Source organism: Colletotrichum godetiae, assembly GCF_030913485.1.
Source record: "Colletotrichum godetiae strain CBS 193.32 chromosome Unknown BDP55scaffold_97, whole genome shotgun sequence".
NCBI lineage: Eukaryota > Fungi > Ascomycota > Sordariomycetes > Glomerellales > Glomerellaceae > Colletotrichum > Colletotrichum godetiae.
The window spans coordinates 1-21,691 of NW_026851345.1; the positions used below are offsets into that span (position 1 = coordinate 1).

At 52.7% G+C, this 21,691-nt stretch overlaps 10 protein-coding genes across 10 annotated transcripts; 3 read left to right on the forward strand and 7 right to left on the reverse strand.

The window, feature by feature from the left end:
• On the reverse strand, positions 1 to 970 carry BDP55DRAFT_686109 (chaperonin 10-like protein; the record flags this gene model as incomplete). The annotated part of the gene is made up of 1 exon (XM_060576493.1): positions 1 to 970. A coding segment is annotated over one exon (970 nt), but the record flags the coding sequence as incomplete, so codon positions are not given.
• Positions 971 to 1,300: 330 nt separating this feature from the next.
• On the reverse strand, positions 1,301 to 2,270 carry BDP55DRAFT_686110 (S-adenosyl-L-methionine-dependent methyltransferase). The gene has a single exon (XM_060576494.1). The coding sequence runs from the start codon at positions 2,241 to 2,243 to the stop codon at positions 1,467 to 1,469; it is 777 nt and encodes a 258-aa protein (XP_060422040.1). The 5' UTR covers positions 2,244 to 2,270; the 3' UTR covers positions 1,301 to 1,466.
• Positions 2,271 to 3,723: 1,453 nt separating this feature from the next.
• BDP55DRAFT_596106 (cytochrome P450) lies at positions 3,724 to 5,908 on the forward strand. The gene is made up of 5 exons (XM_060570987.1): positions 3,724 to 4,128; positions 4,204 to 4,345; positions 4,430 to 4,581; positions 4,680 to 4,930; positions 5,016 to 5,908. The coding sequence occupies exons 1-5, from the start codon at positions 3,741 to 3,743 to the stop codon at positions 5,811 to 5,813; spliced, it is 1,731 nt and encodes a 576-aa protein (XP_060422041.1). The 5' UTR covers positions 3,724 to 3,740; the 3' UTR covers positions 5,814 to 5,908.
• A 1,535-nt stretch (positions 5,909 to 7,443) lies between these two features.
• On the forward strand, positions 7,444 to 8,193 carry BDP55DRAFT_567574 (uncharacterized protein; the record flags this gene model as incomplete). Its single annotated transcript, XM_060570605.1, has 2 exons — positions 7,444 to 7,880; positions 8,118 to 8,193. 2 exons carry the CDS (start codon positions 7,444 to 7,446, stop codon positions 8,191 to 8,193), a joined length of 513 nt encoding a protein of 170 aa, XP_060422042.1.
• Positions 8,194 to 9,063: 870 nt separating this feature from the next.
• On the reverse strand, positions 9,064 to 10,848 carry BDP55DRAFT_735014 (T-complex protein 1 subunit delta; the record flags this gene model as incomplete). Its single annotated transcript, XM_060580271.1, has 4 exons — positions 9,064 to 9,906; positions 9,956 to 10,611; positions 10,675 to 10,726; positions 10,792 to 10,848. 4 exons carry the CDS (start codon positions 10,846 to 10,848, stop codon positions 9,064 to 9,066), a joined length of 1,608 nt encoding a protein of 535 aa, XP_060422043.1.
• A 522-nt stretch (positions 10,849 to 11,370) lies between these two features.
• Positions 11,371 to 13,149, forward strand: BDP55DRAFT_774072 (26S proteasome subunit P45 family protein; the record flags this gene model as incomplete). The annotated part of the gene is made up of 4 exons (XM_060581196.1): positions 11,371 to 11,388; positions 11,428 to 11,519; positions 11,575 to 11,689; positions 11,742 to 13,149. The coding sequence occupies 4 exons, from the start codon at positions 11,371 to 11,373 to the stop codon at positions 12,849 to 12,851; spliced, it is 1,335 nt and encodes a 444-aa protein (XP_060422044.1). The 3' UTR covers positions 12,852 to 13,149.
• Positions 13,150 to 13,370: 221 nt separating this feature from the next.
• On the reverse strand, positions 13,371 to 14,764 carry BDP55DRAFT_441030 (uncharacterized protein). Its single transcript, XM_060567593.1, has 2 exons — positions 14,461 to 14,764; positions 13,371 to 14,391 (listed from the first exon to the last, which is right to left on the reverse strand). Exons 1-2 carry the CDS (start codon positions 14,571 to 14,573, stop codon positions 13,593 to 13,595), a joined length of 912 nt encoding a protein of 303 aa, XP_060422045.1. The 5' UTR covers positions 14,574 to 14,764; the 3' UTR covers positions 13,371 to 13,592.
• A 1,074-nt stretch (positions 14,765 to 15,838) lies between these two features.
• Positions 15,839 to 17,455, reverse strand: BDP55DRAFT_686122 (cytochrome c1). The gene is made up of 4 exons (XM_060576495.1): positions 17,288 to 17,455; positions 16,983 to 17,137; positions 16,771 to 16,833; positions 15,839 to 16,703 (listed from the first exon to the last, which is right to left on the reverse strand). Exons 1-4 carry the CDS (start codon positions 17,351 to 17,353, stop codon positions 16,031 to 16,033), a joined length of 957 nt encoding a protein of 318 aa, XP_060422046.1. The 5' UTR covers positions 17,354 to 17,455; the 3' UTR covers positions 15,839 to 16,030.
• Positions 17,456 to 18,123: 668 nt separating this feature from the next.
• Positions 18,124 to 19,441, reverse strand: BDP55DRAFT_638856 (3-deoxy-7-phosphoheptulonate synthase; the record flags this gene model as incomplete). The annotated part of the gene is made up of 4 exons (XM_060573168.1): positions 18,124 to 18,281; positions 18,337 to 19,239; positions 19,296 to 19,353; positions 19,436 to 19,441. The coding sequence occupies 4 exons, from the start codon at positions 19,439 to 19,441 to the stop codon at positions 18,124 to 18,126; spliced, it is 1,125 nt and encodes a 374-aa protein (XP_060422047.1).
• A 790-nt stretch (positions 19,442 to 20,231) lies between these two features.
• On the reverse strand, positions 20,232 to 21,517 carry BDP55DRAFT_441135 (uncharacterized protein). Its single transcript, XM_060567594.1, has 2 exons — positions 20,547 to 21,517; positions 20,232 to 20,493 (listed from the first exon to the last, which is right to left on the reverse strand). The coding sequence occupies exons 1-2, from the start codon at positions 21,074 to 21,076 to the stop codon at positions 20,319 to 20,321; spliced, it is 705 nt and encodes a 234-aa protein (XP_060422048.1). The 5' UTR covers positions 21,077 to 21,517; the 3' UTR covers positions 20,232 to 20,318.
• Positions 21,518 to 21,691: the final 174 nt, after the last annotated feature.

Genomic DNA, 21,691 nt, shown 5'->3' on the forward strand with positions numbered 1-21,691 from the left:
ACGCCTCGGCGCAGACCCGGTCGTTGACGCGAGCTTCCAGGTCGAACGGCGGGGCCCAGGCCACATCGTGCCCGAACTGCGTGTAGCAGCACACCCAGTCCGGCTTGACGCTGCGGCGCGTGTGGCCGCGCAGGGGAAAGGGATCCAAGGCGACGTAGCGACCTCCGGCGGGACCCAGGGCCTTGTAACATGTCGACATCGAGTCCGAGTCCGAGATACAGTCTAGCGCGAGCGTGAGAGCTCCCTGCGTGTAGCTCAGCACGTCGGCGCCGCAGCTGGGCGAACGATAGTCAAAGGTCGCGGCGGCGCCGAGCTCCAGGGAGCGTGCTGCTGAAGATTCAGAGCACGTCGTGACGGGTGTGAGGCCAAGCAGCTTGAGGACCTGGATCGCCATGGCCCCTGTTGCCGTGCCACCTCCGTAGACCAGTACGTAGGTTGCCGGGCTTGCGGGTGCTGCTCCTGTTGATACCTTGATCGACCTGAGCTGCAGAGAGACTGTTGCTGCATCTGGCATCGTCATCTGCATGTACTGGAACAGAGATAACCCGACAGTAGCCAAGGCGGCAGGCAGAGAGGCGGCGGTGGCAAAGTCCATGCTGGCTGGGACTTTCCAGGCCAGGCGGGCGGGTACGACGGCATATTCGGAAAATGCACCGTTGTCCTGCCGAAGAGGGTTGTTGCCAAAGATGCCGGCCATGATGTGATCGCCCACATGCCAAGTCTCTGCGTCGACATCGTTGCCTAGAGCGACCACGACGCCAGAGAGATCGGTGCCGCTGGTTGCGCCGGGCGTGGGAGATAAGTCGGCAGACTTGCAATCGACCTGGTTGATCGAGACACACACCACGCGTACGAGCAGCTCGTGCCGGTCTGCTGATGGTACCAGGGCATCCTCGGACACGGTGACATGTCCAGGTCCGGATACTTTGAGTGCTTTGTGGGTGGTAGGAAGAGATTCCGGGGCAGTCATTGTGCAATGAGGAGTGATATGCGACGTTGGGAGGCAGGCCAATGGGTGCAAATGGTTATGCGATATGGATCGGAAAGAGGCTGGATGAACTAAAGGCTCCAGATATCTAAGTGCGAGGTGAGCGGGGATACTTATGGTTTTAGAACGACTGATATGCTGGGAGCCTTGGGTTCACCGACATGAAGCCCCCTTCAGTCAGCTCAAGACTGACCGTAGACCTCAGCTCAGCCAGATTAAAAGGTCTGGAATATCTACCTGGGAACTTAGTGATGATTGAGGCGCTCGGAATGCAGCAGATGTAAGCGATATATTTCACTATGATGTATTCCCAGTGAGTAAAGCGTACTACCGCATAAGAAGATACAAGGGCTCGTCCTTCGAATTCCAAAAAATTGTACACGGCACCATTTCCAATCAAAGCACTGACACATAATAGGCCTTTATTAGACTCAGTCTACTACGGAGTATGAAGCATTGTGTTCTTATGGGACGCTGATTAAGTCGCGTTCAACCAGTCAAACTTTGGATACAGAGACGCTAGCGCTTCCGGCATTTGATTGTCCACAATCACATTGCTCTCTTCGTCATTGTTGCCCTTGTAGACAATGACCAGGTTGTGGTAAAAGGTCATAGACACAATGTGTTTGTCAAAGTACGTTGGCTGATACCCAGGAATCTCGAACTCCTTGTGATTCAGCCCGTCGAGCAGACTCTTGAAGAACCCCATGGACGACGTCGTCGCGTTCAAGTCAGTGCTGGAACCACCAGTGACCTTCCAGTATGACGTCTCCAAGTCTTCCACAGCATAAATGCCACCGCTCCTCAATAGCGGGAATAGAATGCTAAATGAGGCAATGACATGATCGCAGCGGTGGCTGCCGTCGTCGACAATGATGTCAAAGCCGCCGCACTCGTCGTGCATTCTCTTCAGGAGAGCTGTATCGTCCTGGCTCCCGCGGTAGATGCGAATGCGGTCCTCTTGCAGCGCCGTCTTGTCGTAGTAGTCGAGGCTCACAACCTGCGCCTTGGGGAAATACTCTTTCCACATACGTAGAGACTCGCCTCCAGCTTTGGGGTTTTCAAATCCGCCCACGCCAATCTCCAGAACGTTGATCTCGCGGTGCCGGAAAGGGCCAAAGTGGAAGTCGTAATGCGGTGCGTACAGGTGCCCGCCGACTTCCATGGTGGTGCCCTGTCGAGTGACAGACACCTTGCCTTCTCTGTGCTTGTCCGTGCCGTGCTTGACGGCGAGTTCAGTGAGAGGCGGGCCCATGGTGCGAGGTTGATGACCAAAGTACGAAAAACGACTAAGAAGCGCAGCTTTCAGTTGGAATGAAGTCCGCCAAAGTGTCGGAAAGTGCGGTAATGCAATCGTTGGGCAAATTTGTGTGTCTGTGAAGTTCAATAACACACGCAAACTGCGGAGATTCTAAGAAACTAGAACCAACATAACTGATATAGGAGGCATCATTCACACTCAGAACTTGGGAGCCAGAACCGCCAAGATTCAAAGTACATCTGCCACCACTCTAGAAGCTGAGAATAGGGTGACCGCAGGTGACAACAAACAATGTGTCTCATGCAGTTCGACTCTGCGTATTCCACAAAGCAAAGCTTACACGGAGGTTTCCCCATCACGAGCGGGGCCTCATCGCCGGCACCGTTTAACCCGCAAGAGCGGTCAGTCCGGCGCCGAAGTCTCCGCGGGGAGCTTTCGAGTTCCCCGCTCTTCAGTACTCTAGGTAGGATTGTAGAAACGTGTCTTCATTGGAACTTATGTTTGCTTGGCGACAGAGAAGAAGCCTAGATTACTTCTTCGCATCGGAGTCAAGCAAGGTCAAAGTCTCCTGAAACTTAGACGACAGACCCCTCCAATGTGCTGGACGCAGATGCATCGCAGACAGGCCAATGACCATGAAAAGAGCCATGTGGACGACCAGTATCGAGTCCTGTAACAGACAGTTGAGTCCGAAGATGCCCGATTCTGTTACCAAGACATCGCCATTGGATGAACTGTTTAGAGTCTTGGATTAAAGTTTCGGACCCGTCAAAGTCAAAGGCGAGTTATATGAAGAACAGCAACCATGCCCTGTTGTTCCCGTCGGACCGTGTCTCCTAAGCCGTTAGTAGTCACTAAGGTGCTTCCCGTTCGGCATCGCCCGCCTGTACCGATGTTACATTCCGTTATGTTCGGTTGCATTCATGGCGATGCTGTAAATTCGCTGACCAACCACCTCACCCAGTGTGGAGTGCCACATAAGCTTCAGCTGGTGATGATCACAATTGACAAAGTATCTTAAGGTTTAAAATTCAGATAGAATTACTTGTCTTCGTCAGATCTTGGAGAAGGAGCAGAATGAACCAAAATTATGCAACGACGTAAATGCAACCTACTTGGAAGATCGAATGTCCGCAAAGGCTGAACATTTCTCGAGTCATGCTGCAAGAAGTGGCACTTCTCGAAACTTTAGACAAATGCCGCACATGCATACCTCGTATACCTTCAAGACAAGTATGAATACTGCCAAGATGATTCTCCACTGACTGGTCCCTCAATCAACTATGGGAACGGCCACTTGAGAGCACGCGATTTCTAAGCTTTGCCCTTGCATCGGTGACAGCTCACGCTCAATGCGTATGAACCGGCCAAGAGTCAGTCTAACTAACCTCTGGTATCTCAGAGTAAACCTGCGATGATTCTATCTCAGGCGGTGAAGGATGTTACACCAGGCTATCCACACATCACAGGTAGTAGTGGGCGGGCAACTGGATGTCCGATTCTCATTGTTATCTCCTCGGAGAAACAAGCACCTTAAGCCCCCATCATTTTAGACCTCAAGGCAAGTTTGAGCATCCCGACAGTGACAAAATCATTCTGTGTGCACCTTTCGTCGTATCCGTCCCAGGACTGATTTTATACCTTTCTCATCACGACTTTGGAACAGTGTGCGAAATGGCATGGTTCATGTTAGGTCTATTGCTGGCCGCGGCCTATGTTGGCTCTATCGCTGTCTACAGGCTGTTCTTCAGCCCGCTTGCCCGCTTCCCAGGGTCCAAGTTGGCAGCCCTCACATTTGCTTATGAGTTCTATTACGACTTTTTCAAAGATGGCGGCGGTCGATACTGGGCTGAAATTAATCGCATGCATGATACATCAGGCAAGTGATGACGGTGTTCCTCCGATCCAGAGGGAACTTTTGAACCTGAAGATGCTAATTTGTCTCCTGAATCAGGCCCCATAGTCCGTATCAACCCGTGGGAAGTGCACATCCGGGACCCAGAGTTCACCGAGGCTTTCAAAATCTCGAGAAAGACGTCCAGGCCGTGGTGGTACTATCGATCCAATGGACCGCCGAATAGTGTTCTTCAAGCCGGGTAAGTGTAGACTGCCTCATGGATGTCTTTCATCCTCAATTTCTAGCGTTTTGCTGACCCTTTGTTCTTCGGATCTTTACTCAGACCTCATGAGTTACATCGAACGCGCCGCGAGGCCATCCTGCCCGTGTTCGCCACCCCTCTTATCATGTCTCGTGAACACTTATACGAGGCGTTGGTGCAAAGGTTACTTATGAGATTCCGCACCGCTAAAGGCACCGGCGCCGTGTTGACCTGTAATTCAAACCCCTTTCTCATTCACCCAAGTCCCCCTAGGTTAACTATTGTGTGTTCCTGGCAATTACTGACCCGTTCTCTATTTTATGATCTCTAGTGGGCCATGCTTTTCGATGCCTCGCCATCGACCTGACGTGTACCACGAACCTCGGCTATGATTTTGGGTTCGTCGACGTCGAGGACTTTGAGAAAGACATGTTTAATATAGCAAGGACCCTAGGTCGTATGAACATGATCAGTCGTCACATCGGGCACTGGTTCTTCGCGGTGATGCGAGCTCCGGCGCGCTGGGCCAAACGCGCAGAGCCAGTCAGTCCTGGAATGATTCGCGTTCTGCGCTTCCGGAACGTAAGTCGTTCATTCATCCTCAGCGCCGGTCCAGACACACAAGCATCCATATATCTGACATGCAGTGTGTTATGCCCATGTGTAGTTGATCGATCAGGCCGTCACGGAACAGCATCGTGCTGCGACGACCAATATCACAAGTACAAGTGAAAAGACTGGCGGTAGTGGCGGCGATGATGGGTTTAAATCCACAGTCCAGAACATCCTCAGGTCGAACCTTCCAGCCCATGAAAAGGAGTTGACACGCGTGGTGAACGAGGTATGGCTCTGCATCAACGCGGGCATCGACACAGAAGGCCAAGCCATCGCGTTTGCGACGTTCATGCTCCTAAGCCACCCCGAAGAGCTAGCACAACTCCGCGAAGAGCTAGCAGAATGCGAAAAGAGGCTTGGCAGACTTCCGACCTACCAGGAGCTCAAGGAGCTGAATTACCTAAATGCAGTCGTACAGGAATCGTTCCGCCTGAACCACCCCATTGCCGGCCGTTTACCCAGGACCGACCCCGACAATGAGATCCAGTACGGGAATGTGGTGATCCCCAGGGACGTCACCGTTTCCGTGTCCACGTACGACATCTATCTCGACCCCACGATCTTCCCTGATCCGCACAGATTTCAGCCTAAGCGATGGCTTGACCTGGGTGAGCGAAAACGCCTCCGCAAGTATATCAACAACTACGGCCGCGGGACCCGTAGCTGCGTGGGTATGGACGTGGCCAACATGGGAATCTACTTGACTCTAGGACGCATCTTTTCTCCGTCGGCTGGCTTTGAGCTCTCGTTACATGATACGCTTTATGAGCGCGATGTAGCCTTTGATGCTGACTTCTTTGGGGCCTTTCCCAAGAGCAGTTCCAACCATATCAAGGCGACCGTAATTTAGAGAACTAAAACCCAGAAATATCATGTTGAAAGAAGCAAGTAGGTTTCAAATCCGTACATAATCTAGTCTACTATATCAAGCCATTAAGCAAAGCCACTCTGCCACAAGATTCGTTTTTTATCCTAATAATCTGCGTTCGTTATCACATCAAAAGTGCGCAAGGCCTGCTTTAACCAGGAAATCTCAGCCTCTATGTTCATGTATCTTTCCACCCTAACCTAGTATATTGACGTGAGTCATCTTTACATAGTTTCATCAAGTGGACGGGCCATTTATGAACCTAGTCCTTATGTTGTAGTCTAGGCTCCGTTTTCACTACCGAGCTGAATCTTGCCCGTCCGGCTACCCATGGCTACCGGGAATTGTTGAATTATATTCTCATGGCGGAGACGGTCTCTTTGATAATAGATATCCGATGATCCGGCCTCCCACCGTCTCGACCGTTTTTTCTACGTTGATGGCTTACGACTGTACAAGTAGACAGGCGATTATTTTGAGATGTTATGCTTCTTTTGAAGTTTTGAAAGGCCAATTTAACAAGCAGCGCGCTCGCTGCGTTATACAACAGCAGACTTGCCGCCCCTGCCAAGTCTCTTTGGAAGACATTACCAGAACGGGAAGTAAGAGGTATCGTGGGGCACAGCTGAAGCCGCCAAGCCATAAAGCGAACAGTTTTTGAGTTGCCCAGTACATTTTGTCTTAATGTTGGCTTCATGACCACCTTTCCTACCCAGCCACACGCAATGTTTAGATGATGGAACAACTCCGACAGGAAGATGGCTCGACTAATAGTGAGACAACATTCATAGCCGCTTGGAAAACGATGGGCCGGCGGGAGGGACCGCGACTAGCTTCGAAATGCCTGTCAATCTAATGTTGCATTACCGTCCGAATGCACGACTACTGCTTACAGCCAAGTTCTTGGTTTGGTCGTTTCTGGCAATTTAGAGACACATCACGTGGGTCTTGAATTCGAAAGTTTGGTATCATCAAAACTGAACGGAGAGTCCATCGTCTCTATTCTCTTCGTGATAAGTGAGACATCTCGTCTGACGTGAGGCGGACATATATCTATCCACCTTCCTGCAGAATATTGAGAACTAAAATGCAGCATACTCCGTTAAATACCAAGTCTTTCCTCTCAACAAGGTAGTCCCTTGGTTATGTTGACGATGATGAGAAGGAACTCAGGTACTAGTTGAAAAACAAGTTTACTCGCTGGCAAACGGGAACTATGCAAGGATCGTAGGTGTTTAGAGCCTAGGCTTCAAGTCACAACGACATATACTTTCCTATTTAGATCAAGTCCAATCCAGAGCAATCAACGAAACATCTAGAGGTTCTGTCAGATCATCTCGAGAGCCATTCTCGTGTAGGTCTCTCTGGTATGCCGATGCTGTGTGGTAGCACTTGATGCCTAGATAACTAGGTAAAAGGATAGTCATCAAACAAATAGGAGTCACATTGTGAATGTATTCGCATTCTATAAAGGTCCATGATGTTCCCAGCTCTGATCCCATGGTATCCTCTTCATCCTCAGCCACCAAGCAGCACAGAAGCAACTTATCACATCCCATCCCATCATAACCCCCACTACACCCAATTCCAAACCCCTTTTCTCTCTCTCAAAATGCACTTCTTCAAACTCATCGTCAGCTTCGCTGTCGCCGTCTCCGCCATTGATATCCAGAAACACTTTGGCCAAAATTGCGGCGGCAACTTCCGCGTTTGCAGAGCCATCGACCCGAACCGATGCTGCGTCGGCGCCACGGCCGAGAGCGTCCTCTTCCGCTACATCCCGTCCAACTGGCGCATAGAGACCCGCGGCTACGACGGCGGCGACTGCCGCAACCGCCGCTCCACCATACTCTCGGCCGGCGGCACGTCTGTCTGCATGCGCTCCGGCGGGTTTCTCTTCACCGGCGGCGGCTACGGCTTTGTCAACCGGAAGAGGGCGCCTCAGGAGGCTGGCGAGGAGACGTGTGCTGCCGTCGGCGGCGAAGCGCAGGAGCAAAAGTGCGAGTCTAGCCAGGAGCCCGATACCCTGGTGCTTGTTGACGGGTCCGAGTATGATCTTGTTGGTCTCGAGGCCGACAAGCTTGATAGACTGGTATGATGGTACCCTGGGAGACCTCAAAACTCAAGAACATGGACACAGCTAACACGAGAATTTTCCCCCGTCTAGTATGCGTTTCCATGAATCATCTCCTTTGCCCTTTGAACAACAGATGCAGGATTTATTAGAACTCCATCGCCCCTTCAAGCACGGAGTGATTTTGCTGACTACTTTTCTTCCCCCTCTAGCTTTACTATCGCCGCCGATCCCAATGTGACCTCCGCCGCGGACATCCCTGACGAGTTCACGCCTCTGAGGAAGTAAGAGACGCACAAATCGGCCAGCAACGGCCTTCATGGTGCCCTACCTTAGGGACTGTTTCTCGCAAGGTGAGATGAGGGACGAGGAATGGTTGCCCTGCTGGCGATGTTGAGTTTGGACCGTGGGAGAGACGTGTGCTCCATCTTCTCTTCTTATCTCTCGGCTGATGGGTCATATCTTTCTTCTTTATGCTTTCAACATCGTTGAGTAGCATTCTCCGCTCCCTAACTGAGAGGGCTCTGGCGCCGGATGTCCCTTTAAGAATGAAAGAATGACAAATATTTTACCGATCAAGACCTTTTGCTTATAACTATGAGAAACACATGATTATGGCGTTCGCCCCTATCGGATACCTTATACCTCTATAGTTGAAGTTGACAGGAAGAATCTTGAAGTGCGGGTCGTGCCCCTTGGGTTCGCCGTTTTTGGTAGATATGCTTTGAGGAGTGTTATACCAAGTTAACTTGTCATTCAGCGAGGAGTGTGGGGTTTTGGGAAAGTCAGACAATCGCTGAAGGTTGGAATTAGGTGTTGGGTGTTGCATTACACGGTGCCTGACATGGCCGAGGGCCTGGGTGTCAGAGTGTATCGACGTCTAATCGGCGATATCGAGTAAGGCAAGTTTGATCACGGCAATGTCTAGGCTCAAAGTCAATGTGATCAAAGAAGGCAAATGAGACTAGGTTGAGGTGTCATCAAGGTATCTGGTGTGATCAATTGCTTTCTCAGCTTCTAATAGTTTTGACGCCTCTATTCCAGGCCCAACCACGTCTACACCGCAATCAAGCCAGGTAGCCGTAATGTACATGATCATCAAGCCTGGATTTCCCCTTTTACTTTTTGTTTTTGATTTCGTGACTCATATTCCCCTCCTTATCTGGTGAGGGCGATGTCGTCTATTCTGAGGATCATCTTCACCGTCTCCGCGGCCAACTCGATGGCGCTGGTGCTCACCAACAAAGGCTGGAGGACGTTCTCCTTGGAAATGTTGGTGTTGACGCCGCCGGACTTGATACTGACACCCGCATTCTTCTCACCGAGCTCGTGTCTGTGACGAAGCTCGGTGACGACCTTGATGCTGTTGAGTCCGGCATTCTCAGCCAGAGTAGTAGGAACAACCTCCAGAGCGTCGGCAAATGCCTTCCAGCAAATGGCCTCGGTACCCGTCAACTCACGGGCGCGCTTGGAGAGCTGAGACGCGATCTCGATCTCAGCAGCACCACCACCGGCGATCAAAGCCTTCTTCTTCACCAAGCAGCGAACAACGCAGTGGGCGTCGTGCAAACTGCGCTCAGCCTCGTCAAGGATGAGAGAGTTGGCGCCGCGAACGATGACGGAGACGGTCTTACCAGTGGCCTTGGCGCCGGTCACCTTGACCATGCGAGCTCCGTTAGACTGAACCTCCTCGACAAGATCAGCTGAGCCGAGCTTGTCCTCTGTAAAGGAGTCGACATCGGCAATGGGCTTGCAGCCGGTAGACTTGCAGATGAACTCGATCTCATCACGCTCGATATCCTTAACGGCAAGAATGCCAAGCTTGGCGAGGAAGTGCAGGGACAGGTCGTTGACAGCATCGCGAAGAATGGACTTCTGGATGAAGAGAACGTTGCACTTCGCCTTCTTGATCTTCTTGACCATGTTGAGAAGGTAGAGACGCTCCTCCTTGACAATCTTATCCATCTGTCTGTAGTCGTTCACTTGAATAGTGTTTTCCATCTGGATTGGTCAGCAACCGCAAAAAGGGGTATCTGAGGGGTAACTTTACATCGGGCTTGGGAGGGCTGAGCTGGAACTGAATAAGACCGATTCTGGCCTTCTCGATTCTTGCAGGACCACCAGCGCCCTTGAGAACAGGCTGCGTCAAGATCAAGCCATCTGAAAGCTCACTGTCCTCGATGGTTCCGCCAACCTTCTTGACGATTCTGATGTTCTTCAAGTCGACGTTGTCTGCCGTCTTGAGGTCGATGGTCTTGACAACGGAGTTGACAGCCATGGGGCCGAGGATGTTGGAGTATTGCGACACAATCTTGGAGGAGAGAGATGTGTTGGCTGCCTGGAGCAGGGATGCTGTGTCGGTGAGGGAAATGGGTTGTGACATGTCGTGGAGAACCTCGACAGCTGCGGCGGCAGCTCTCTGGAAAGCCTCTGAGATGACGGAGGGGTGGATTCCTTTTGACAGCAGTCTGTCGGCGGCACCAAGCAAGCTACCGCAAATGACAACCACGGATGTTGTACCGTCTCCCGCCTCCACGTCCTGTGCCGCCGAAAGGTTGACCAACATCTTTGCTGTCGGGTGCATGACGGACATGCTCTTCAACATTGTGTTGCCATCGTTGGTAATGATCGTCTCGCCCTTTCCACTTCGAATCATCTTGTCCATGCCGCGGGGACCTAGAGAAGTTCGGATCGCATCGGCGACGGCTAGTAGTCAAGTCGAGTCAGTTGATGATCTAGGAAGCTTGCAGGTCTGTTTGTCTTGCTCACCTCTCGCAGCAACAATGTTGGAGGAGCGGACGGCGACGGGCTTCTCCTTGTCCTGTAGGTGAAGTATTAGCAATAGCTCCCCCTCTAGAAGCTTCGCTATGGGCGCGCAGTTCGTACCTTGAAAGTGGCATTGCCAGAGCCTCCTCCGACTGGGGCAGCTGCAGTGGTAGCCATTTTGAAAAATCTGGTTTGTGTTGTGCTTGTTATCGAGAATTCGGGGTCGGGAAGACAAGCTAAACACGGGGTGCAAAGGTATCGGTATCGTCGTGGGCCTGTCCCGCTGTCGCCTTCTTTTGCGATCGCCCACTTTCTCTCAGGTAGCAACCCCCCAGCGGCGGTGGGATATTTTTTAGCGGCCGTCAGGTTGTTCCTGCCCCGGTACCTTAAGGTATCTCGCTACCTGCCTTAAGCCGTCAGTTCTGTTTGCATTTTGCCCACACCGGGCCTAGCTCCACAGCAGCCTCGCATTTGTGGCCCGTGCATTGGAGCTCAAGGCAACCTGGATTACGGAACCGTCTTCCATCACCATCTCCATCCACGATTCCACCCCCCAGCACCGTATTCATTGACGACCGACGCGACCACTCCCTCCAAACCCCGCGATTCTATTTCGATAAACCTCCGAACCGAAACCTCCAACGGACCCATCCCAACCATAATACTCGGCAGTAGGACGTCCAGTCCTCATCCTACATCATGGTATGGACCCTGCGTGTCCACTTCGCTCGATAGCAGTGTTAACTGGAGCATTAGCCTTCCGCTACCGGCCAGAACTGGGAGAAATACCAGAAGACCTACGCAGACGATGAGGTCGAAGAGAAGAAGATTACGCCGTTGACCGATGAGTCCGTCACCACACCAAGTCCAAGTTTCGATTCATTGTCGACTAACAATGCCCAGAGATATCCAAGTGCTCAAGACCTACGGAGCCGCCCCGTACGGTGCTGCCATCAAGAAGCTTGAGCAACAGATCAAGGAGAAGCAAACAAGCGTAGACGAGAAGATTGGTGTCAAGGTAGCTGCGCTCGCCCCTCCTTGGCTAATTCAACTCGGTCTGACTTGACTAGGAATCCGATACGGGTCTTGCCCCTCCTCACCTTTGGGACGTAGCAGCAGACCGGCAACGCATGTCGGAAGAACAGCCTCTCCAGGTCGCCCGGTGTACAAAGATCATCCCCGATGAGAAGGACGACTCCAAGAGCAAATATGTCATCAACGTCAAGCAGATTGCCAAGTTCGTCGTGCAGCTCGGCGAGAGAGTGAGCCCTACGGATATCGAAGAGGGTATGCGAGTCGGCGTCGATAGGAACAAGTACCAGATTCTTCTGCCGCTGCCACCCAAGATTGATGCTAGCGTTACGATGATGACGGTTGAGGAGAAGCCTGATGTTACGTACGGAGATGTTGGTGGTTCAAAGGAACAGGTCGAGAAGCTGCGCGAAGTCGTCGAGATGCCCCTTCTGTCGCCAGAGCGGTTCGTCAACCTTGGTATCGACCCCCCGAAGGGTGCCCTGCTGTACGGTCCCCCCGGTACCGGAAAGACCCTCTGCGCCCGAGCTGTCGCCAACAGAACAGACGCTACCTTCATCCGAGTCATCGGCAGTGAGTTGGTCCAGAAGTACGTCGGTGAGGGTGCAAGAATGGTGCGCGAGCTTTTCGAGATGGCGCGGACGAAGAAGGCCTGCATTATCTTCTTTGACGAAATCGACGCCATTGGTGGTGCCCGTTTCGACGACGGTGCTGGTGGAGACAACGAGGTTCAGAGAACTATGCTGGAGCTCATTACTCAGCTGGACGGTTTCGACGCTCGTGGCAACATCAAGGTCATGTTCGCAACCAACAGACCTTCCACACTGGATCCCGCCCTGATGAGACCCGGTCGTATCGATCGTAAGATTGAGTTCTCCCTGCCCGACCTCGAGGGTCGCGCCAACATTCTGCGTATCCACGCAAAGAGTATGTCAGTTGAGCGGGACATTCGGTGGGAGCTCATCTCGCGTCTGTGCCCCAACGCCACGGGTGCCGAGCTTCGCAGCGTCTGTACAGAGGCCGGTATGTTCGCCATCCGCGCCCGGAGAAAGGTGGCGACGGAGAAGGACTTCCTCAGCGCCGTGGACAAGGTCATCAAGGCCAACCTCAAGTTCAACTCGACGGCCAGCTACATGCAATACAACTAAGATGGGCAAATCCAGAGGTTACGAGAGGGAAGGGGGGGGTCACGGAGTTTCGTCATGTCCCTTTTTTCAAAAGGCTGTAAGAATAGGCAGGCTTCGGATCGGGGAAGGTTCTAGAGGGCGTGATACCTTCCGAGAGAAAGGAGAAATAGATCATGCATTTCATGTGCCAGTCGAGGTTTCCCATAAGCGCGCTTTGCAAGTGACATAATGAGTCTGACTGCCCAGCCAAGGTACGAAGAGAAATGACCGCGCGTAACGTAGCTTTTCTTGTCCTAGTTCGTTTTGCCGAGGGGTACATGCTGCAAGTAATATTATTAGTCTGGCTCACTGCCTGATATCTTTGATCACTGAATCGTACATGATGGCTTCGTTTGATAGAATTGGTATTGTTGGCCGTAGAATTACATTGAACTACAGCTAGACAAAGCTCTCTAGCCTCTCCAGCCTACCTTACGTAGTGAGAATGGGGACGTGAAAACGGAGTAGTTTCAACTCATCCATCTCTTCCGCTGCTCCCTAGTGATATTTTCCTCCGATGTGAAAAAAACAGCGTCCCATGCTGCCTCAGCATTTCCCAGATTGCTCCATTACCAAAGGATATACATGCCTTCATTAGCAGTGCCGTACGCTCCACGATCTTTCGTGGGCGTTGTGACTGTTGAAAAAGAACCTCCTTGAACGCTATGATTTGAAAACAAGAGAACGAAAAGAAAAGCCCTTCCACAGGGCGTAACAATCACGCTAGACTGACTCCATGCGTGATAGGCACCCCAGGCAAACGATGTCGCCCTCAGCGCCCTTCTCGATACAGCAACGACTGCAGACCATCTGCCGATGACAGCCTCCCGTCCAGCTGTTGTGCCGAGTGGCTCGGCCAGTCCTCTTTGACTCTTCGTCTTCTCTTGATTGTCGTTGCCTGTCGTCATCCACGTCGTCCATAGTACACGACCGTGAGAGGTCGACTCCGTCTTGCTCTTGGCCTAGTTGCGTACTGTTCATGCCGCCGTTGCTGCTTGGCCGTCCATCCTTCTCCCAGCCCTGGCACTCTCTGACACAAATATAGCATGACCGCTGTCCACAGCCCTGGCAATCTGCGAACGAATCGAGGTCTGATTTCTTCGTAGGGCGGCGGTGGCAGATGTGACAGGGAGCCAAGGATGAGGGCGTCTTAGTTCTGTTACCAGCTGCATCCGCACGGTTCTGTGCCGAATGAGAGGTATGATGAGATCCCGTCGACGACTTGCTACCCCGTCTTTGCTGCGGGTCATACTGTGACGTAGAACCACCATTCAAGCTACCAAGATCCGCATCATTGTCGTTATCGTCGTCGAACATGCGTTGTCGTTTGGGTACAGGGAGTGGCGCTATTTTACGAGGCGCCGAGTCGATGTTCTGGCGTGAGGGTTCGACGGAGGCAGCGATATCGTCGGAGAAGCCAAACTGATATCTCAACCGGTCATTATTACTGGAAGGGAAGCGAAGGGCATTGCCTCCCAGATGCTGCTGTTGTTGCTGCTGTTGAATCTGCTGTTGAATGGGCCTGCCTCCAAAAACGCCGTCAGCGTTCCAGTTGTTCGTTGCGGCCTGATACTGGGCGAGTTTCTCGTACAGAGGGGCTGGCAACTGCAGGTCGTTGATGTTGGCGTCGTTGACGTCTCGTCTACGCTTCCTGCCGGACGCCATCGCCATCAGCCGTGGATGCTCCTCGGCGACGGATGGCATTGGGTTTCTGTTCTGTTGTTCGATTTAGGCAGGGATTGCTGTGAGAGTCGTCCGTGGTTTGAGCTCGTGGATCGATGCACAGGGGATTTCTCGTCGTTGGAAGGAGGCGAGAAACCAGGCGTTGGTGGTGGTTGAAGTCGTGGTCGGCAAGGCGAGGTTCGCTGATAAGGTTCCCCGTAAATCTCTCTTGTCGATAAGCAGAACCGAAAGGAAAGGGTATGAAGGTAACGAAACAAACCGTTGAGGGCTTGCTTCTGGTCAAAGATGGAGAGCAAAAGACCTCACAAGAAGAGAGAGGACCTGATGACGAGTGAAAAACGCTCCTTCCCACTCGCTCTTCTTGACTCGGCAGCTCCTTCGTGGAAGAGGAGGAGGGGGGAAAGATGGTGGTGTCGCTAGTTAGCTGCAGGCATATACGTCCATGTGAGCAGGCTCTGGCAGCGGAGGCACTGGAGGGTGCTTTTGATGTGGCACTGGTGGCCAGGCCCGGCTCGGAGCTTTTGGGCCTGACGAAAGTTGCCAAGTCTAATGAGTTGGGGTGGAACCAACGAGCGTTGAATGGAATAATTAGATTGGTTAAGGTCGTGCTTTCCACCTGTTCTGTCAGCGCAGTCATCTCAGCGGACTCAGCGCTGGACCCAACTGATCGGAAAGCGCGCCGTCCGCTGGAAACCCCGTCGTTTCCTTCCTCCGCTATTCCATTCAACTCGCCCAGGTCGGTCTTTGGAGCAGGTAGCTGGAGCACCTCCAAGAGACCCACCAGATTCGTTCTCCCACCAATTGACACCCCCTGACTACCTGCCTAAGTTAGGTGCAAACCCCGGCCGCTCACTCGTTGTTGCTCAGAAACTGGTGGTTATCGGCGACAAACGATACTTGCAATGCCTGCAAAGTCACATAAATTTGTACAAGCTAGGGGTCTAGAGGGAAAACATGGGACGAAACATCATTTTATTCATTCAAAGATTTATGAAGATGGGGGCGAAATATGCATTTATGTGACACACCTCGCATTGTTCCATCACCTTACCCAAAGATACGACTGCGCCTCGGCAAATCAGTGACCGAGACAGTGTTGAAGACAACGTTGTTTCCACCAGCCTAGGGTTGTATCGGGCGTTTACTCACCTGGGTCTATGACTCTGTATTTGTAGAGATGCTCTCCGTTGATAGCAGTCATAAGTCATCTCGAAATATTAGCTTGTTCACCAGACTCTTGTAGTACGTTGTTCCGTGGCACATCACTGAAACATGGGCAGGGCACATTGAATTGTAATCTTGTCTTGTCATTATCAAGGAGTCAGGTATTGAAAAAGGACCATCTGATTTACACTCTATCGCTCCCCATATTGCTCCCAACGATGAATCTCGTCTCTGCCGCCTCCACTAACAAAGGAGCTGTTTTAGAGAGCCTAGTATAACATACACAGAGACAACCGAAATGTTGCCATGCTAATTTAGTGGCGAACCTTGGTCTCCTTGGGAGGGTCGTAGGCGAGCTTTCTCGACTTGAGCCAGGCCCACTTGTACTTCTTGACCCAGACGCTGAGGGCCCAAAGGGAGGCCGAAACGACAAGAACCTTCATACCCATGCGCTTGCGGTCGTCCATCTCGGGCTCAGCAGCCCAGTTGAGGAACTCGACAACGTCCTTGGCCATCTGCGAGGTGGAGGCGGGGGTGCCGTCCTCGTACTCGACGAGGTCCTCGTAAAGGACACGGGCCATGGCGATACCGGTGCCGGGGAAGTAGGGGTTGAAGTTCATGCCGGGAGCGACGACGGCGCCCGCGGGGGGCTCCTCAGGGTAACCGGTCAACAAGCTGAAAATGTAGTTGCAGCCACCGTGGCGGGCCTTGACGATCAAGCTCAGGTCGGGGGGAAGGGCACCGTTGTTGGCGAAACGGGCAGCCTCCTCGTTCTTGTAGGGGTCGGGCATGTAGTCGGAGAGCTTGCCGGGGCGCATCTCGATGTCACCCTGCTCGTTGGGCTCACCGGGGTACTCGTTCTCCTCGGCCATGGCCTTGGCCTCGTCGACGGTCAAGACGGTACCGACGAGAGTTCGGTAGGGGACACGGCTGAGAGAGTGGCAAGAGGCGCAGACCTCGCGGTAGACCTGGAAACCACGGCGGAGGCTACAATTCAATGTAAGCGTCATACATCCCGGACAGGTCGAAAAAATGAACGTGGTGTTCTACTTACGCCTGGTGGTCAAAGGTCTTGAACCATTGCTCGTGAACCCAAGGGTAGTTGGTCGAGTGAAGACTGGAAGATGATAAGTTAGCTCAATGATCGTTGTTCGTCGGTCGTCGGTCGGCCCCGGTTCCATTGTCGATTATGCCTCAACCCAAGGGATTCGGCGGCATTCGAGCAATTGTCCGGCATCGACCGCGTACAGATGGGTAAAAACTCACCCCTCCTCAGCCGGTGCGGCAGCATTGGCGGAAGGTCCGTAGAGGTGGTAGTACCAGGCCATAGAGCCCAAGGCGAGAGACGTCGACGTGACGGCGGCGAGGTTCAATCTAGAGGAAGCTTCGGCACCAGCGCCGCTGGAAGTAGAGGCGGCACGCTGTAACAATCATCGTCAGCGAATTGCCCCCAAGTCCTTGATGTCCATTGATGTCCGTCGATGAGCATTGAGGCCGGGCTCGGGCGTGTTCGTTGGCGGTCGGTCGGATTGCCTCGGGAATTTCGACTCGTGATCAGCTCATCTGCGTACCTTTGAAATCGTGACAGCGCCATTTGTGAAAGTGCGCGCCGAGCGCAAGCAGGACCTTGCCAACATGATGGGCGAGCCGTATCCGCAATCCGCAGCTACAGAGACAGCCGCGAACAGTATGATGGGGCAATTGGTGGGAGGTCGTCTCGTGGCGGAGATCGTTTCTATGGTACAGCAATCGAGGCAGGAGAAAATCGCTTGAGGCAGTTTTCGAGTGCCTTAGGTATGGGACGTCTCTGATTGGCTGATGGACACGGTCAATGACATCTTCCGTTCCGGCGACTTTTCGCTTCCTTCCACTTACCCGTAGTTGCCCGGTTGCGCTCAATTGACCACACGTATTTCCGATAGCCCGTCTTACCCAAGTGAACCCAACAGCTGGCGTCTGCCTGCTTCCCGGACTGAGAAATATCGCCCCCATGATTGGCCTGAATTGGATGCAACTGCAGCGATCTACTACATGCATCACAACACGACATTGGACGATGAATTGTTTCTTTCTAACATAACTCACTACCTCAAATCGAGGGCGAGACAGAACTTGAGAGACAAGTAAAATGATTGATTTAGTTCCGAACCTCTCAACAGCTCAGCATCTCACATGCCCGAACGACATGAATAGCGAAGGAGTTGGGTATCAGGTGGACTTTTATTCGACAAAACTACAAAACTTTTTTTACCCTCGCAAACTGAAGCTCCTGCAACTCATGGCAGATATGCTCTCGATATATGCACACTTTTTCCCTCGTCCAAATCGTCAGCCACGCCCCGTGGCCGATCTACGTACCATGGAGTCGCCCACATCCGCAAAATCGTTCGAAACCCAGCTGCCTTACTCAAGCGCCGTTCTTGCTGATGACCTCGCGGCGCTGCTTCACTGCGTTGGCCAACTGATCGAGGACAGAAATGGTGTCGTCCCAGTGGATACATGCGTCTGTGATGCTGACTCCGTACTTCAGGCCCTCCTTGCCCTCCTTCGGCACCTTTTGGTTACCTGTCGAAAAGATTAGTATCCGCAACTACATGCAATGACCCAGAAAGATACTTACCCTCGTTGATGTTGCTCTCAATCATGACACCCATGATGCCAGTCTCGCCGCCGGCAATCTGGCCAGCGAGGTCGGCAGCAACCTTGGGCTGGTTCTTGTGGTTCTTCAGGGAGTTGCCGTGGGAGCAGTCGACCATGAGTCTTTGGGGGAGGCCGGCCTTCTCCAAGGCAGCCTTGGCCTCAGCAATGCTCTTGGCATCGTAGTTAGTGCCCCGAGTTCCACCTCTGAGAATCGTGAAGCAGTCCTCGTTACCCAGCGTACCGACGACAGCTACGACACCGGGCTTGGTAACAGAAAGGAAGTGGTGGGGGTGTCTGACGGCACCAATTGCATCAATAGAGACACCAAGCGACCCGTCAGTGCCGTTCTTGAAACCGACGGGGAAACTGAGACCGCTCGCCAGCTCTCGGTGCAGCTGACTCTCGGTGGTTCTCGCGCCAACAGCACCGACGGACAGCAGATCGGCAAGGAACTGGGGCGAGATGGTATCGAGCATCTCGCTGGCAATAGGCATGCCCCTGTCGGTGAGGTCGACGAAGAGCTGTCTTGACAGGCGCAGACCCTTGTTAATCTTGAAGCTGTTGTCGATATCCGGGTCGTTGATCAAGCCCTTCCATCCAACTGTTGTGCGCGGCTTCTCGAGATAGGAGCGCATCACGATGAGGAGCTCGTCCTTGTGCTTCTCCTTCTCTTTCAGCAACATATCGCAGTACTCGAGAGCAGCTTTGGGGTCGTGGATGGAGCAAGGGCCAATGATGACCAGCAGTCTCTCCTTCTTGTCGGTGCCATTGACAATAGCGACGGACTCGTCACGGCCCTCGATCACGGTCTGCTTCGACTTGGGGGTTTGGGCAATCTCGTGCTGGAGCAGATCCGGCGACGTCAAAGGGTTGTAGCCGCGAACTGGTACGTCAATTAGCTTAGACTGACCACTGACAAAGGACCAATGCAATTCATACTTCTCCAATCTTCGCTGTCGGCCTTGTTGCCGACATTCTTGTTCTCGATGAAGAAGCTCTGTGGGAGAGTGGTGAGTCAGAGGTGTGTGTACTTGCGCGCGCGCGCAGAGTGGCCGAGGGGGTTGCGAGAAGTGACTTACAGACATGGTGGTGGCGAAATATTCAAAGCCAAGATACAATTGGACGCTGAACGCTTAGTGAATGCTGAACGAGTCGATTGAAGGAACACTCAGGTCGTTGACAAGTGAAGAAAGCGCAATTGAAAAGAGAAATAAACTTTTTCCTTCTGTGTTTGTAGGTTGCTGTGTCTGAAGGAGGGCAGCTTCGAGGACTGGAATACCTTACATCAGACCTGAGCACAAATGGGCGAAGACTCATTCGTCCCCTGCCCAGTGCCACCCCGGCCGGCAGTACCCCGCCGAAGACGGACCCAGAAAAAAGTCAAGCACCACCTTGACCACGACGACCACCACTACTTCAAGACTCAAGTCAAGTTAGGGCCGCCTCATGCAAAAGAGTGCAAGCAAACTTCCAGGTTGCCACCAGTGAACCAATGGGCCGGCAGTGAGGGGTATCCTTGCCGCATCTTTCTCACTGAATTATGGCTGTGACGTGAGCGTTACCCCCCCTGTGGACCTGTCCAGCCGGCCTTACTTCACTCCATGGCGCCACAAGATGGGTCTCACCGCCTGGGAAATGCCCGCGACAGCACCGAAGAACGGGCATTTCCATTGCAGACTGAGAGTGCAGTCAGTGCTACGTCGACTTGGACGTGCCCTGAGCTGAGGTTGGATTGTATGCCTTCAACTCTTCTCCTCCAACCGATTGGGAACGAATATTCGGAGCACATGGTTTGGTACCTTAGTTTTATTCCCAAGGCGCCCTAGCTTGACATGTCATCTAACCACATCCAATCTAATACTCCAAATACTTCAAAAATCTGCTCTAAACACCACCGATGTCGCTTTGAACCCCTCGAACCCTTGGTACCAGTCTTACAATACAGCACCTATACATCAAAGCTTAGATCGTCTTTTTCAGGGGCCTGTAAGCCTCTTTTTCCATCTTCCCATAGCCATTGAATCGGCCATACACCCACTTCAAGAGACTTGTGCTCGCAGTCATAAGCGCAGCCGAGAAAGTGAACAATCCCACACGTTGTACGGTGTTGAGAACATCGAAAATAGGGTAAGGGTACCTGCAGCTGGTTAGCGGCCTGGAAACTCAGTCAAGGAAGACGACTATTCATACCATCCGTTCCTGCTGAAGCACAGCTCAACCCAGCCCCAGTACAGGAAGGCAAAGATCATACTAATCGCCATGGCCGAGTACGCACGAATCGTCCATGGCGGGCTGAATAGGACGAGGTCCAGAGACAGGACGACAGCAGGGACCAGATGGAATCCAACATCCGGTAGCCAGTGAAGCTCGAAACCCTCGGGAATCAGCAAACGCTTGTCGATGGAGCGGATTCCCCAGTACAAGATGCTGATGAGCACCTCGAGCGGTGCTGCCGTGGTCGCCAGGGCATTCTTCACAGCAAACAACGAAGGGCTGAGGGTGAGATCAGCCAACAGTCCCGTCACGAACGTCACAAACGATAGAATGAGTCCGATGTTGGTGAGATGCTGGTAGTTTCCTCCAAAGCCCATAGAGATGTCGTGGGTGAGTCCATTCAGGAAGTTGAAGGATGCGATGAACGAAACGATGCCGGTAACGTGTAGCAACAGGGACGCTGATCGGGAAGGCGACTGCAGCCGCTGTAGCTGATGTTTGGCCATCTTATTTTGCCTCGATTTTTGACAATGATGCCGGATGTTCCAATGTCGTGGTTTTGGAGTAATTTTGCTGTAAAAGAAGGGATGAGATGGCAGTTCCGTAATGAGACGGTACCCAAAAGAGTGGAATTGTTGAGGGCAGGGAGGGAGAAGCCCGAGGGATTGGGTCGTCGTATTCGTTGATGCCTTGAGACGAAAACCTTGTGAAGATGATTCCGGCAAGGGAGCGTCTTATTTATTTGTCTTCTTTAGGAGAGAACTCGTCGCCGACTAATCAAGGTTCCTATCGATGCATCGTCAGGCTGACGGACCGCGGCAAGTTGCAACTGTCCGGTGCCTTCGGAAGGCTTCGTCATGAGGTCACTGATGGATCCCGGCGGCGCGGTGCCCCGTACTTGATCGCACCTCCAGGTCACCAAAGATCCACGCAGGCCCCCTAACCTGGAATCCTGGAAGCCCCATCGCAGCCCGCGGCATGTGTTGCCGGCCGCTAAAGCCAAACTAAGAAGAAGCTCGGGGTGGGTCCAAGGGCCAGCAGCAAGGCTGCTTTACGTTGGCTGCCACTTCCCCGGCACCCTCATCTGATTGGATCAATTGAGAGAGCTTCCTGCAAACCAC